The sequence below is a fragment of the Acomys russatus genome, chromosome X, assembly GCF_903995435.1.
Source record: "Acomys russatus chromosome X, mAcoRus1.1, whole genome shotgun sequence".
NCBI lineage: Eukaryota > Metazoa > Chordata > Mammalia > Rodentia > Muridae > Acomys > Acomys russatus.
Window position 1 is genome coordinate 51791427 of NC_067169.1, and position 16667 is coordinate 51808093.

Sequence of the window (16667 nt, forward strand, 5' to 3'; positions counted from 1 at the left end):
CTGTAAGAGTTTATAAGTTCCAAATAAATAAATAAAAGAGTTTATAAGTTCCCATAGAAAAATTTTATGGAGCAAATATGGAATCTCTACAAAATATTGTAGCTATTTCATATAGCTGAAATATTCATTTGACAGAAGAATACATAAATCTCAGAGTTTATGTTTTAAAAATATGAGCCAGACATCAACTAATACATATTGGATAATTCCGTTTATACAACATTCAAGAATAGGTCAAGATAATCTACAGTAAAAGTCAAGATATCGGGGTTTTCCTCTTGGGAGAGGTGTGTATTAATTGGCCCAGAGACAAAGAAACTTTTTAGAGTGGGGGAAGTTTCTGTATCTTGACCTATATAGTGGTTACAAGACTTTAAAAATATTCATCAAACTGTACACTTCAGACTTTTGAAATTTACTATCATAATACAAATCCATAGTTCTTCCAAGGATAAACGAAAAATTATTTCAGAAGTATCCCACCAAACTTTTTAATAGGAATATTCTACTTCAATCAAATGGGTACTATCTTCCATTCAACTTTCCTCATTGGATATCCTCTCATCCAAATTTCTTGTCTGGAACCCTCTTCTTTTCAGTTTGTAAATCCTTTCTACAAGGCCGATCTCCTACTAAAACTTTTAACTCCACTAGTGTACCCTGTCACATTTCTATGTGTCTTTCTATGTACTTAAGGTATCACTTATTTACCCCAATTATTTCATTGGCACTACTGTTTTTTAAATATATTTTTAATTTATTTCAGGTATAGTGTGTGTGTGTGTTCAAAAACCTCAAAACATGGCTCTGTGAATTTTGACAAAGTGGTATATTAAAAAATATAAAACACAAAAAATATAAAACACAAAACACTACTTTCATGTTTTAAGAATAGTAAAAGTAAAATAAATAATAAAAATAGTAGAAGTGATTGCAATGATATATTCTTTAAAAGGAAAGAAATTTTGATACATACTATAACACAGAATGAACTATGAAGACAGTTATGTTAAATGAAATAGGCCATTCACAAAGACTCAAATGACATTTGGTTGTATTTGTGCACATTACCTAGACTAGTTAAATTCATAGAGTCAAATAATACAATAGTGGTTGTAGTAGGTAAGATGAAAGGAGAATTGCTTTATAGATAGATTGTTACATTTCGTATCCTAACGGAATAAACCAGGCCTAAATACTCAAAATTACACTATGATATGGCATGTGGTAATCATATTGGTTGTATTTATATAATCACAGTTCATTAAATACTAAAACTAAATCAGTTAACTTCCATACCCAAGTGCAGTGGCCTAAAGAAATATCCCCTACTCCAAGAATGGGTTACCTCTAGTTGCATTGTTGGCCAAAGGACTCCATAGAAATCCTCAAACAATCCAGGCTTATTGTCAAGGCTATTCTCCACAAACTGATGATAATGCTCTATTGCTAAAAGCAACACCTATACAACCCATTGAACATGGAGAGGTCAAGCAGGAGCTTACCTAGAGCCTTCACCCTAATGACTGGTGTTCATGGTGCCAGAAGTTACCCTGCATGCTACCAGAGGGGAAAGGTTATACCAACCCAGCTACAAACTCTTCAATCTACAGTGGTGACCTGCCTGCAAGATGTGCTGGTGAAATAGTGGCACAAACATTGTTTGAGTAACCAACCACTATTTGATTGGATTTAAAGGCCCACTTCACAAGATGTAACTCAGACCTGACATTGCTTAGGCGGCCAAGAACCTGAAACTAGATAGGCCATGGATCTAGGGAAAAACAAAGTACTATTGTTGTGCTAAAGGAAGGTAGCAATAAAATAACTAATAAAGGCATTCTGATATACACGTAGATCAGTGCCTTCCTCGGCCATTATCAGAGAAACTTCCTTTTCAGTAGATGCCAAATAACACAGAGACCCACAATTGGACAATGTGCAGTGAGTGAGAGACTTTGGAACATTCAGTTCTAAATGAGATGTCTTTGAAGCCATCTCCATAAGGAGGTTCTTTGATGCTCATCATCCTCTTTGAGGTAGGCTGAGTGTTGCCAGGAGTTAACCTGTCTCATTGTCAATGAATCTTTAAAGTAATAAAAACATTTTTAAATGCCATATTCTGCATGTCTCTGGGGTTTTGAAGACCTTATCTTTCTATAAAGTCATATCTATCTGCTGCACCTAAGATGTATATTCTTGTGATAAAAGTAGACTACAACTGACATGACCATGATTTAATCTACTAACATTTAATTTGTATAACTTATTTCTCCTAAACAGCTTGCTATAGCACTTTCAAAGCACTGGGAGTAAACCTTGTATTATAATTGAGTTATTCTGACAAAAGGTCCTCATTTCTACCACAGACAGAATTCTGCCTTTAAAAAAAGGGGGGTGGGGGGCAAGCTCGGATGCAGGCACAGTCGACAGCCAAACTCTGCCAAGACAGGGTAAGCAAGTCCTCAATAGTTCCTGCCTGACAAATATGTCTGACAGATATATTGGGCCAGAAGGCTGAAGAAAATTGACTATCCAGGTAGAAAACTGTCTCTGTCATCTTTCCATTTGGAAAGCTACTAACCTGCACTCCCGGCATACTCAGAAATCAAGTTTACTCCTTCTCAAGTCTCTGAGGGAGTTGAAGACCAGGTAGCTTAGTTTTACAATGAAGCTTAATTGTTTAGAGTTTAAGATGTTTTTAGGTCTAGATAGGTGTTCTAAGTTGATAATGACAAGATGTGATGGAGACTGATTTACATTCAGAAATTTAGGTGCACCAAGATAGGAAAGATATCTTCTTCAAGGCTGTCAAATACAAATAGCCAAAACACTAAGAAAATAATATTTATACAATTCCTGATTGTGCCACGGTTCTTCTTGCTATAGGTAATCTATTGTATATATGTTTAATAATGTAAATATATATGTAAAAAATTAAATTAAATTAAAAAGTAAACATTAAGAAAAGAAGAAGAAAAATAAATAAATAAATACATTAGATGTCTTCATCAAAACCCTCCCCTCAGGGATCAGGAAGCCATGAGAAAGAGGAAATAGAGAGACTGTAAGAGCCAGAGGGAATAGATGATTCCAAGGAAATAGTGTCTTCCAGATACAACAAGGCTGATGCACATATGAACTCATGGAGACTGTGGCACCACGCACAGTGCTTGTACAAGTTCAGGCCAGGCAGAGTGTCAGTACTGAAATGGGCTCTTACCCTAACCAAGAAGCTAACCATGTGCAAAGAAAAATCAGTTTTATCAATGGAGCCTCACTGGGGATATTAAGCACACTTCATGTTAGATTCCATGGCTAGCAGTAGATAGCTAATATGAAATTAACTCAATGATATGTTCACAAAATTTTTGTCTCTTATCACATAGTTTGTGTATATTATGTACTAGTCTTTTGCTTGTACATTATGTTTTTATGGGTGTGTGTGTGTGTGTGCACGCGCATATGTGTTTCTTGTTCTTTCTCTTTGTTATTTTTCTATACATGTATGTGTTTGTGAAATTACAGTTCAATTTTTGTATGCCAATTTGTTTCTTACAGAAAGAGAAAGAAGACGTGAAGTTTGAGGGAGGATCTGGAAGGAGTTGAGGGAGGAAAAGACATGATCAGATATATTGTATGTGTATTGCATGATATATTATATTATATTATATATTGCATGTATTGTATACTGTATATTGTATGAAAATTTTTTTTCAATAAACAGCATTTGAACACTTGCCTCCCAGTCGAGGGTGCTTTTCTGGAAGGTTATGAAATCTTTTAGAGGTTGAACATTGCTGAAGGAAGTATATCATTGGAGGAAGATTTGAGAGTTGATAGCCTTGCCTCACTTCCAACTTGTGTGCCCTATCCTCTCTGCTCTTTGCTTATGATTGAAGATGTGATCTCTCAGTTTTTGGCCACTTGCTGCCACATCTCACCTCTGCCATTACAGACTCTTTCCCTGAAACTGTGAGGCAAAATAAACTCTTTAGTAAGTTGCTTCTCACATTAGAAAAGTAACTAATATACCAAGAATGTCCTACATGGTTGTTTAATGGAAACATTAAACTTTAAGCTATGTAATAATAAAAGCCATAATTTACAAAGTAAAGCACTGTCTAAAATGATATATAACATATATGTGTGTATATATATAAATATATAATATGTATGTTAAGTCACAAGTAGATTATGAATTTATGGGGTATATTATATTGCTATATATATTTTATGAAAATTAATGCACTAAAATGTTAAATAATGTACCCAATAGATAATTTATTCACCAATAAGGGGTCATTTGTCATAACTTTATAATAGCTATATTATATTTCCTTTAGACCCAACAACACCGGAAAGATGTTTACTTCAAGCTGGACAAATACAAATAGCCAAACCACTATGAATGTAACATTTATAGAACTCATGATTCTTATGATTGTTACATGGTTCTCCCTGCTGTATGTAGTTTGTTTTATACATGTGTAATAAATTAATATATTTATAAATAAATTATATTTCTTCAACCTACTTAAATTTTTTTTTTAATTTTTTATTAATTTATTCTTGTTATATCTCAATGGTTATCCCATCCTTTGTATCCTCCCATTCTTCCCTCCCTCCCATTTTCCCATTATTCCCCTCCCCTATGACTGTTCCTGAGGGGGGATTACCTCCCCCTGTATATGCTCATAGGGTATCAAGTCTCTTCTTGGTAACCTGCTATCCTTCCTCTGAGTGCCACCAGGTCTCCCCCTCCAGGGGATTACTTAAATATTTAATGATCCTTACCAGCATTTCTGGTTCAACAGAATCCTTATCCATCTTCCCAATTTCATAGCTTTGCCTATCATTAAAAAAGAAAAACCATATATGAGCATATATATACATTTCAAAATATATATACTAAGGATTATGCATATACATACATTTTAAAATATATATACTAAAAATTATATTACTAAAAAGGTGTGGTATAATCATACTTTATTCTAATTTTTCTATTTTGCATGATAATAGATTAGTAACTAACACATAAAAATCAATTTTATAAAGCAATACTTTGTAACTGTAGAAAACCCCTACTTCCTGAGGAGATAACCAACAAATCAACATTTTAGTTATAGTAATTTAGATAGATATGTTGTCCTAGTTAGTTTTCTGTCAACTTAATACAATTTAGTCATTTGAGAAGAGGGACCTTCAGATGACAACATCCCCATAGCAAATTGGCCTGTGGACAAGCCTGTGAGACATTTTCTTGATTATATACATAAGAGAGCCCAGCCCACTGTGAATGGTGTCACATCTAGGCAGGTGGCCACATTGGGAAAAACAACCACTTCAGTCCAGTGATCTCCTCCTCTATCTGTAGGAGGGCAAGAAGTGTGCACAACTGAACTGTCATAGTTAAGGCATGATCACATACACATACTCCATTATTGACCCATCATTGTCTCAAATCCAGTTTTTCTTAAAGACAGTTTGATAAGTCAACAAATCTGCATGAAATATTTTCCTAAGGGCAAGTTGCTCCTCTGGCTGACACCAGGCTTTTCTTTTTCCTTCTTACAATATAAGATTCCTCGTTAAAAAAAAAAATTTCAAGTTTGGAGAGAAATAATTGTTTGAACAGTTTGATAGCTAAATAACAGGACAGAAAAACGTCTCTCGTAATAATATTTTCATTCCATCCAGGTGATTATAATATTTTAGAATATTAAAAACTTGTTAAATAAACAGATCCAAGACCAGAAGTGACCATAACTCAGCACTTGGCAGGTAGAGTCAGGAGGCCAAGGAGTTAAAGGCCAGTTCCAGATTCAGGAGAGCCTGTCTCAGCAACACAACCACTAAACTACATAGTGAATTCAAGGCCAGCTTGGCCTATATAATGAGACCTTGTCCTAAAGGGGGGAAAAGCTGCATGTGCCAGTACATGCCTGCAGTCCCTGTGTTTAGTAAGCAGAAGCATGAGGATGGTGAGTTCAAGATCAGTCTGGGGTATAGAGTTAGATTTCATCTAAAAAGAAAAGAAGTCCAGAAATGAGAAGATTGAGTAATTAGCATGCTAGTAAAGATATAATTCTTGCCAAGTACCAGTTACTGTCAGCCCTAGTTCACAGAGACCTATTCTGGAACATTAACTCTTTTTCCAGTCAAAATAACCAAAAAGTATGGGACTAGAACCATCCTAGTAGGAATGAAAAGACTCTAAAAGAGACATTTCTGTCCCTCCATTTGGCAAAGCACCCAGAAGTTCCAGAGTAGCTCTAATGTCCAGGACTCTAGGCTCTGGCGTTATGGACACCTTAAGTTTGTTAAGCTTGTTTAGTTATGGAGTTATGAAATGAAAGAGCTCCATCACATGCAAGAATTCCTGTTCATGTTTCCTGATACCTGCTCTAGTCAGATAGCACCAAAGTTCTGCCTAGCGGAAAAGACAAGCAGTAAAGAAGATCTCTGCATCTTTCTCAGGGGAAGTGATTTTATATGGACTGAGACCAGAGGTGGTAAATGCAAGGAGGCTAGTTGCTCCAAAATAGCTGTCACAAGTGAAGGCTAGCATAAAGAACCAAGGAAAAAGGAGACAGGAACAAAATCTTGGGATCACAATTATATTTGAGGGTCCAAGAAAACCATGCCCATGTGTAAGGCTGCATCCACGTAGGTCCAAAGGTAATAAGTAGTAAGGCAGACTAGAAAGCATGACTTAAGGCATATACAAATCCACCAGCAAAGACTCTTCAGCCTAAGGGGTTCAAATAGGCCGGGCGTGGTGTCTCACGCCTTTAATCTCAGCACCTGGGAGGCAAAGGCAGGTGGATAGCTGTGAGTTCAAGGCCAGCCCGATCTACAAAGCAAGTCCAGGACAGCCAGGGCTACACAGAGAAACCCTGTGTGGAACCACCACCATCAAAAAAAAGAGGCTTACGTATAATTTCTGACCAAACACCAAATGAAAACTAAGCTAGGGAGGGTGTTGGGAAGGTAAACCTAAAACACAAATAAACCTCCTACTTAGGTTTTGAGAGATCACATGTGCCTAAAATTGTATTCTTTCACAAGCAGAAAGATAGCCTATGAATTACTAGTCCCTATCTGACTGCACAGCAAAACAATACATTCCTTCAACTATGAAAATACTCTGTAAACTAATAAAAAGGGAAAAACTCTGAGCAAGGGGCCACTAGAGGCCACAAACTGTGAGGAAATTTGATCAAGTTGGTCCTGCCAGATGACTACATGGATAATAAAAACATTAAGCCTCAAAGAAGGAGCTATAGCATGTAGGCTTGCTACAATGTACAGGACAGGACAGTGTGATCAATACAGAAGAAAAAAAGCCAGTTGTAAGAACTTCCTTTAGAAGCCTCAATGTTGCATTTAGTGGGCAAATACTTTTAATCCACAATTATAAGTATGGTCAAATAAAGAAAATATGCTTAAAGAATTAAAATAAAGTATTGAAACAATAGTTTGTCACACAGACTCAAAGCTTGAAACTGTCTTCTAAAAAAAAAGATAAAAAGATCTTCTGTCTATACCTATCCAAGTAATAAGCCTAGGTATAAAAACCACTGCTAGCCCCAGAATTAGAGATTCTTTTCCATATGCTGTCCCATAAGATCCTTAGATCCTTCTTCAAAAGTGGAAGATGTTGGTTCTTTTAAAAGATAAACAAGGTTGACAAACCCATAGCCAAACCAACCAAAAGAAAGCCAAAAAATACAGATTAATATAATTAGTAGTAAAAAGATATAACAGATTATATTGAAATCCAGAGAATCCTTAGAAACTAGTTTGAAATAATATTCTAAAAACCTAGAAAATCTAGAATAGATAAATCCCTAAACATATGATCTGCTGAAGTTAAACCAAGAACAACTTAAATCTGTAACAAGCAATAGAACTGAAATAGTTATTTTTTTAAGTATACTAAAAAAGAGAAGCCTAGATAGTCACTGTTGAATTCTACCAATCCATTAAGGAAGAGCAAACACCAACATTCCTCAAACTGTTCGTGATGGCTAATCTTGTTTGTCAATGTAAGTACATCTGGAATTAACTAAAACTTAAACTGTTAGGCCTTCCTGTGAGAGACTTTCTTGTTTTTACATTTTAAAAAATGGTGAGGATGGGCATATGCGAAGGAAATGGAAGTCAGAAGACAACTATGGGTGTTGGGTCTCTCCTGGGGATTGAACTTAGGTTGTCAGAGTTGGCAGCAAGTGCCTTCACTCACTGAGCCATCTTGCCAATTCTCATAAGGGACTTTCTTAATTAGATTATTTAAAGTGGGAAGATCCACCCCAAATCTGGACCACATCCTTGTGATGACCGCCAACATAAAAGGACATGGAGGAAGGGAGCTCTTCTTTTTGCCTACTTGCCTCATTGTCACTGGCAAATACATTTATCCTGTTGCTGAGACTTTCCTTCACCAGTATTAAAACCAACTTTTCCAGGATTTCAAAGTAGACTAAACTAGCAGCCCTCCAGTAATCCTCTGGGGCTCTAGCACTAGACTGGAAATGCTGATACATTCAGCCTTGTGGACTCAACAACTACCAGATTCTTGGCCTTTCTATCATCAAAATAACCAATTTAAACTATTTTGATCACGGCCTGTAAATAAGTACAATAAGTCATATGTGTGTATGTGTGTGCGTGTGTACACACACACACATTCTTTATAGCAGTTCTACAGTTCTGATCCTTTAGAGAACCCTAACTAATATATTGTTCCACAAAATAGAAAGGAAAGGAACACTATGAAATTCATTCTACATAGCCTCATACCAAAATCAGGTAAGAACACAACAATAAAACAAAATTATAGACCAATTTCATGATGAACATAGACACAAAAGTCTTGCAAGCCATATTCAAAAACACATTAAGAAGATCAGTTTTCCACATAGCCATTTACTATACTAATACTGTTCATTCAATTTGCAGTGATATGATCCTACACTTAAAAGACCCTAATGACTATACCAGAAAACTCTGCTGTCAGGATATGGTCCAAGAATGGAGTCATATGAGAATTCTGGGTGCCCATGAGAAAACTCCAAGAAAACAAAATAAGAGTCTTATGACCTCATCTTCTTCAAAAACATGGAATTGTTCTTGGAATGTGTTTCAAGCCACCCCCAGGTATAGTGGTTAGGAGTGAATACTTCAGACTATTCATTACATACAACTAGCTATTGTTTATTTTTTATTTATATGCCTCAATGGAAAAACATGTTTCTGCTGCATGCAGCTTGTCTGCTGTCACCCTTGTGATTGGAAACTTTACTCATGTGACTCTTATTAAACCTCAAGAGTATAAATTGTCTAATGCTCTGAATAAAGTTGACTATTACATGGGACTTTAGTCCACACATTTATCAGTGCCATTCTGGCAGGTTCCACCACTTCTGGAATGGTGACCCTCTATGATATGATAAATACTTTCTTCAAAGTAACAGGATGCAAAATTAACATACATCCTATCTTTATACCAGTAATAAACTTTCCAAGGAAGAAATCACACACACACATGCAAAAAACCACTCTTGTTTATACTAGTTTTGAGTAAATAAAATACCTGGGAATAAATCTAACCAAAAACGTGATTTTAATAAAGTTATCCAAAACATTGAGGATGATAAGTCAGACTCCTCAAACATGCCACTCGTGGATGAAGGACCTAAAGGTAAGACCTGAAACTTTAGACCTACTGAAAGAAAACAGAAATAAAACACTTCAAGGTGTGACACAGGCACAGGGGAGAAACTCTCAAAAAGATTCCAATAGCACATGAAATCTTCTCCAATATTTAACACATAGGACTGAATGGAATTAGACAGTTTCTGCACTGCAAATGAAAAAGCACCAAAGTGAAGAGACAGCCTACACAATGGGGGAAAATCTTTGTCACACAAATATGCCACACAGGTGATTAATATCTAGAATATATAAATGCAAAAATTAAATCAAAAAATAAAGTAAAAAATGGGCTAACAAACTGAACAAAGAATTCAAAAGAGGAGATACAAAGGATCAATAAATACCTGAAAAGTATTTGACATCCCTAACCATGAGGGAAATTAAAATTAAAATGGCTTGAAAGTCTATCTCATCTAATTCTAGTCAGACTGGTTATCATAAAAAATAACATAAACCAAAATAATTAGAAGACTGGCACAATAGCTTAACTGATAAGAATTCTTGTCATACAAGCTTTATGATGTGAATTTGGTCCACAAAATCTACAGTGAAAGGTGAGAACCAACTCCCCAAAGTTATTCTTTGACCTCCACACAAACTGTTGTCATGTATGCATCCTCAAACACAATACTTATATACATACACACAATAATAACAAAAACGTTTTAAAGACAACAAATGCTGGCAATGATGTGCGGAAAGAGGAATTTTTACAAAGTGTTGGTAGAAATATAAACTCACACGGCCACTTTTGAAGTCAGACTTAAGTTTCCTAAAAATTGGAACTACCATAGAATTCAGCTAGACCACTCACAGATATATACCTTATGAATGCTAGGTCAACATCCTGTGGAGATACATGCACAAATTGTATTAGCCACAATAACTAAGAAAAGAAACTAATCTCAATGCCCACCAATAAATGATTGGATAAAAAAAATAGGGTACATCAACACAATGAAATTTTAGTCAGTTAAAAAGAAATAAAAACAAATCCATGATATTTGCAAGAAAATGCATAGAGCTAGAGGTCATTATGTTATGCTAAATAAACCAGACTCGATAAATGCCTCATATTTTCTGTCATATAAAAAAAATCTAAATTTAAATTTGTATCTATTTGTAAATACATGTAAACATGCACTGGGGTGAAAATAAAAAGAGAACCCTGAGAGAGAAAGGACACATGTTAAGGGTAAGGGAAGGATGGAAGAGAAATGATAACATGATAGCAGAAGGGAGGACTCTTTAGGAAGAAATGGGGCAAGCAAGAAAAGAGAGATGGAGGACTACCTTAGTTTCTTTTCCTGTCACTATAATTAAAACACCTTGACAAAAGTAACTTCAGGGAGAGTTTATCCTGGCTTTCTGCTTAGGAGTACTGTCAATCTTGGTGGGAAATCCAGGCAGCAGAAACTTGAAGCAACTGGACAACTGGACATATTATATTCACAATCAAGAAACACAACACGAGGATTTTTTTTCTGTCATCTTTCTAGGCTGTCAACTAGTGCATAAGAATGTCCTGGCCTATGCTCTTCTGATGGTTTCAGTAAAAATGCCCCCCCCCCCGATAAAGCTCATATTTTTGAACACTTAGTCATCAGGGAGTGGCACTACTTTGGAGGGATTAGAAGGTGTGACCTTGTTGGGGTAGGTGTGGCCTTGTTGGAGGAAGTGTATCACTGGAGGGGTGGACTTTTAGGTTTCAGAAGGTCAAGTCAGACCTGGTGGCTTTTTTCTTCCTGCTGCCTGTAGAACGTGATGTAAAACTCTCTGCTACTCTGCACGCTGAGTAGGTCTGCATGCTGCCACGCTCCTTGCCAGGATCACAATGGACTAAACCTCCGAAATTGTAAGCACGGAGAGTTCCATCTCCTAGGATGTTATAAATCTTATGAAGTCAAAAATTAGAAGAATGAGGTAGAAAAGTGGGGAAAGGAGATATGTAAGGACAAAGTACAATGAAACATATGTATTAAATGCCATAATAAAATGCATCAATTTATTTGTTTAAATAAGTAATAAAACAAAAGATAGAAAAAGAACAAAAGAGGGAAAAGGAACCATAAGACACAGGGAAAAACCACAGAAAGTATGGGGACCCATGACAAATTCTGCCATGTCAGAAATCCTGTGCTTAGGCTGTATGCTGTGACCTTCAAGTTCCTGACCTTTGCCTCACCACAAGGTCTTGTGTTCTAGGCTATCCTTGGACTATTTACCTTTGAAAGAAGTGCAGAAGTCTCAACTTGGAACCACCCAGAGGATCTAGGAAGTTCTTACAAGGAACTACTCAGAGAACTAGGAAGTTCTACAGGGAGCGATTTAGGCTATTGCATTCTTGCGGGGGTGGGGGGTGGCTAGGGTAAGTGAGATAAGAATAGATCCTATTGACCTTGCCCTATATCTGTTCCTGCTAGTCGGCAATAAAGTGAATCTTGATCAGAAATGCCGTGACTTGATTCGTTATTTCTCGCGTCTCTGTATCCTATTTCAATCCCCACTCCCCCTTTCAAGTGAACCCTGATTCAATTTTTCCCGCGGGCTGGGACCCGACAAGAAAGCATAAATCTAATAATACTAATAGTAATATTAAATATGTATGAATTAAACAATACCAATACGATATCAGAGATATTCACATTAGATTAAAAGCAAAATCCAATAACATGTCATGTATAAAATCCACATCAATTTCAAAACTACAAAGAGTTTGAAAGTAAATGGATAGAACAAAATGTTCCCACTAACAACCATAAGAAAACTTGAGTGGCTCTGGTAATATGAGGCTGACTTCAAAATAAAAACAAAGATTCAGCGGGTATGGTGGCAAATGCCTCCTCTAAACTCAGGGAAGCTGAGGCAGGCAGATCTCTATGAGTTCAAGACCAGCCTCGTCTACAAAGTGAATCCAGAGCAGTCAAGGCTACACAGAGAAACTCTGTCTCAGAAAAAAATAAAAAACAAAATAAAGAGTCTAGAGACAAAGAATATTTAAAATATGGTAAAATACAGGTGGTGCACACCTGTAATTCCAACACTTGGGAGGTAGAGGCAAAAAGATCAGGAGTTCAAGGCCATCCTCCACTATATAGTTTTACTGTACTATTAATTCTATTTATATTTTATGGACTTCCTGGGTTACATTAGACCCTGTTTCAAAAAACTGAAAGCAAACAAAGGAGAGATATTTTATAGTAAATATATGCCACAAAAAATACATGAAAAAAAACTGACAGAATTGAAGGGAAAAATATATTACTTGACAATAATTGGTACCTTCTATACTCTTCTTTCAATAATGGATAGAAGTAAGTATAATTTAAAACATATACAGAAAACATAACAACACTATAAACCTATTAAACCCAAAAAGCCACTTATAGCACAGAGCACCAACATTCTGTTAAAATAAACATAGAAGGTACAGCAGAACAGAATATGTTGGAGTGTGGTCTAATGCTTTCTATGTGTCAATTACTTGTCCCCTGCCCATAAGATTCTTACTGTAGACTGTCATGTACCTCAAGTATTTCCATTTAACCTTACCTCCCTGTTTGACTAATAAAATAAGTCCTTACCTGGGCAGGGCAAGAGAAGGTAGGCTTTTGAAACAGAGAGGTTCTTGAGAGAGAAGCAGTCAGATATCAGAAGAGGATCTTGGGAAGGGCAGAGAGGAAAAGGAGAAGAAAGGAGGTCACCACCATGGGTTAGGTGGAGTAAGAAGCACATAGCTGGTGTGGAAGGAGGATTCGGTCACATGAAGAATGTTAGCAACTATTTGGGATTATGGATGGAAGGTAGCTTGATAGAAACTATTAGAAGCAGATGGCATGGGATTTTGGCAGGGGGAAATGGAAGGTAATTTAGCGGATTAATAACTGCCCTGTCCCAGGTAAAGCAATGTTATTTAAAATATAACAGGCATCTGTGTTTTCACTGATTGATAGCAGGTTAGAAAATGCCACTGTAATAACTATAGCCTAATAACAAACATTTACTAGGCCTTAACAGCAACAGAATATATGCCGGCCACACAAAATCACATTAGATTTAAGAGGATTGTAATCATAAAAAATATACTCTTTGAACATGTAATTAAGTTTAAGATCAACTACAGGAGGAAATTTGATAAATTAGTAAATGTGAAAATTAAACAATATACAAAAAGAAAACGAATTGTTTAATTAATAAAATTAGAAGAGGAATTAGAAAATTACCTTGAGTTGATTAGGAAAAAACATAAAAACCAAAACTTACGGGATATAATTAAAGGAAAATGTATAGATATAAACCCCAACACTTAAAAAAAACCCAAAGAGATATCAAATCAATATTCAAATAATCTATCCAAGGACAAATGAGAAATAGGAACATATAAAGTAAGAGCAGAAGAAAAGAAATCATAAATATTAGCATAGAGATGAAATAAAAGTTGGAAAACATGGTATATATCCCTTGGGCTAGTGTCCAGATATAAGTGAGTATATACCATTTGACTCTTTCTGTTTCTGGGTTAACGTACTCATTATGATCATTTCTAGTTCAATCCAATTGTCCACAAATTTCGGGAATTCCTTGTTTTTAATAGCTGAGTAGTATTCCATAGTGTATATGTACCACAGTTTCTTTATCCACTCTTCTACTGATGGACACTTAGGCTGTTTCCATGTTCTGGCTATTATGAATAAGGCTGCTATGAACATGGTTGAGCACATTTTCTTGTTGTGTGCTGGAGCATCTTCTGGGTATATTCCAAGGAGTGGAATAGTTGGGTCTTGAGGAAGCCCTATTCCCAGTTTTCTGATATAGTGCCAGATAGATTTCCAAAGTGGCTGTACTAGTTTGCATTCCCACCAGCAATGAAGGAGTCTTCCTCTCTCTCTCCACATCCTCGCCAGCATGTAGTGTCACTTGAATTTTTGATCTTAGCCATTCTGATGGGTATAAGATGGAATCTCAGAGTTGTTTTGATTTGCATTTCCCTGATGACTAAGGAGGTTGAGCATTTCTTTAAGTGTTTCTCAGCCATTTGATTTTCCTCTGTTGAGAATTCTCTGTCCTATTAGGACTCTATGTGAGAGAAGCATGGGAGAATGGGGAAATAGAAGGATCCAGAGGGTCCTAGAAACCTACAAGAAGAGCATTATGATGGGCAGATCTGGGCCCAGGGGTCCCGTTCAAACTGTGGCACCAGCCAAGGACAATACAGGCCGTAAACTTCAAAACCCTACCCAGATCTAGCCAATGGACAGGACATTCTCCACAGTTGAGTGGAGAGTGGGGACTGACTTTCACACGAACTCTGGTGCCCCATATTTGACCAGGTCCCCTGGATAGGGAGGCCTGGTGGCACTCAGAGGAAGGATAGCAGGCTACCAAGAAGAGACTTGATACCCTATGAGCATATATAGAGGGAGGAGGTCCCCCTCAGTCACAGCCATAGGGGAGGGGAGTAAGGGGAAAATGGGAGGGAGGGAGGAATCGGAGGATAAAAGGGATGGGATAACAATTGAGATGTAATATGAATAAATTAATGAAATATATTTTTTAAAAAGTTAGAAAACAATGAGGATAATTAAGAAACTCAAAATCTGGTGCTTTCAAAAGATTAAATACAAAGAGTAAAACCGTTAGCATTATGGACAAGGAAAATGAGCACGAAATTTTAAATTATTAAAATCGGGAATGAAAGAACAGGTACTACTGGCACATGGAGAAAAATTATCCCTAGAAAATTAAGATAACAACTGAGCTGGGCACCCTAGAACAAATCCCTTACTCTGGGACATTTCTATTTCCTGATCCATGTGAACCATTTTATAAACAAGCAAATAATTTTTCAAAAAAAATCTTACAAGAAAATATCAAGTAAGAAACTGATTTAATAGGGATTGCATTGAATCTGTAGATTGCTTTTGGTAGGATGGCCATTTTTACTATGTTAATTCTCCCAATCCATGAGCAAGGAAGATCATCCCATCTTCTTAGGTCATCTTCAATCTCTTTCTTCAGAGTTTTGAAATTTTTTTCAAACAAGTCCTTCACTTGCTTAGTTAGAGTGACTCCTAGATGTTTTATATTGCTTGTGGCTAATGTGAAGGATGTGGCTTTCCTAATGTCTTCCTCTGCAAGCTTGTCATTTGTGCATAGGAAGGCTACAGACTTTTTTGAGTTAATTTTGTATCCAGCTAATTTGCTGAAGGTGTTTGTCAGCTGTAGGAGTTCTCTGGTGGAATTTTGAGGGTCACTTATGTCCACTATCATACCATCTGCAAACAGGGATAATTTGACTTCCTCCTTTCCCATTTGGATACCCTTGATCTCCTTTTGTTGTCTTATTGCTCTGGCTAGAACTTCGAGTACTATATTGAAGAGATATGGAGAGAGTGGGCAGCCTTGCCTTGTTCCCGATTTTAGAGGAATTTCCTTGAGTATCTCACCATTTACTTTGATTTTGGCTATTGGCTTGCTGTATATAGCCTTTATTATGTTGAGGAAGGGGTCCCGCTCAAACTAAGGCACCAGCCAAGGACAATACAGGCGGTAAACTTTAAACCCCTACCCAGATCTAGCCAATGGTCAGAACATTCTCCACAGTTAAGTGGAGAGTGGGATATGACTTTCTCACGTACTCACATTTGACCATGTCCCCTGGAGGGGGAGACCTGGTGGCACTCAGAGGAAGGACAGCAGGTTACCAAAAAGAGACTTGATACCCTATGAGCACATACAGGGGGAGGTAATCCCCCTCAGGAACAGTCATAGGGGAGGGGAATAAGGGGAAAAGGGGAGGGAGGGAAGAATGGGAGGACACAAGGGATGGGATAACCATTGAAATGTAACAAGAATAAATTAACAATAAAAAATTTTAAAAAAAGAAACAGATTTAAAGTATAACTTAGAGAATGTGCTTTCCTGGCAGGACATAAGAGCACTAC

The 16667-nt window shown here is 36.7% G+C and overlaps 1 protein-coding gene across 1 annotated transcript in view; it reads right to left on the bottom strand.

The window, feature by feature from the left end:
* Tex11 (testis expressed 11) overlaps positions 1 to 16667 on the bottom strand; it is a 223002-nt gene that overhangs the window by 151181 nt on the left and 55154 nt on the right. The window contains exon 9 of the mRNA XM_051141799.1: positions 4798 to 4852. Coding sequence (XP_050997756.1) covers positions 4798 to 4852 — 55 coding nt within the window. The remainder of the gene's footprint in view (positions 1 to 4797; positions 4853 to 16667) is intronic.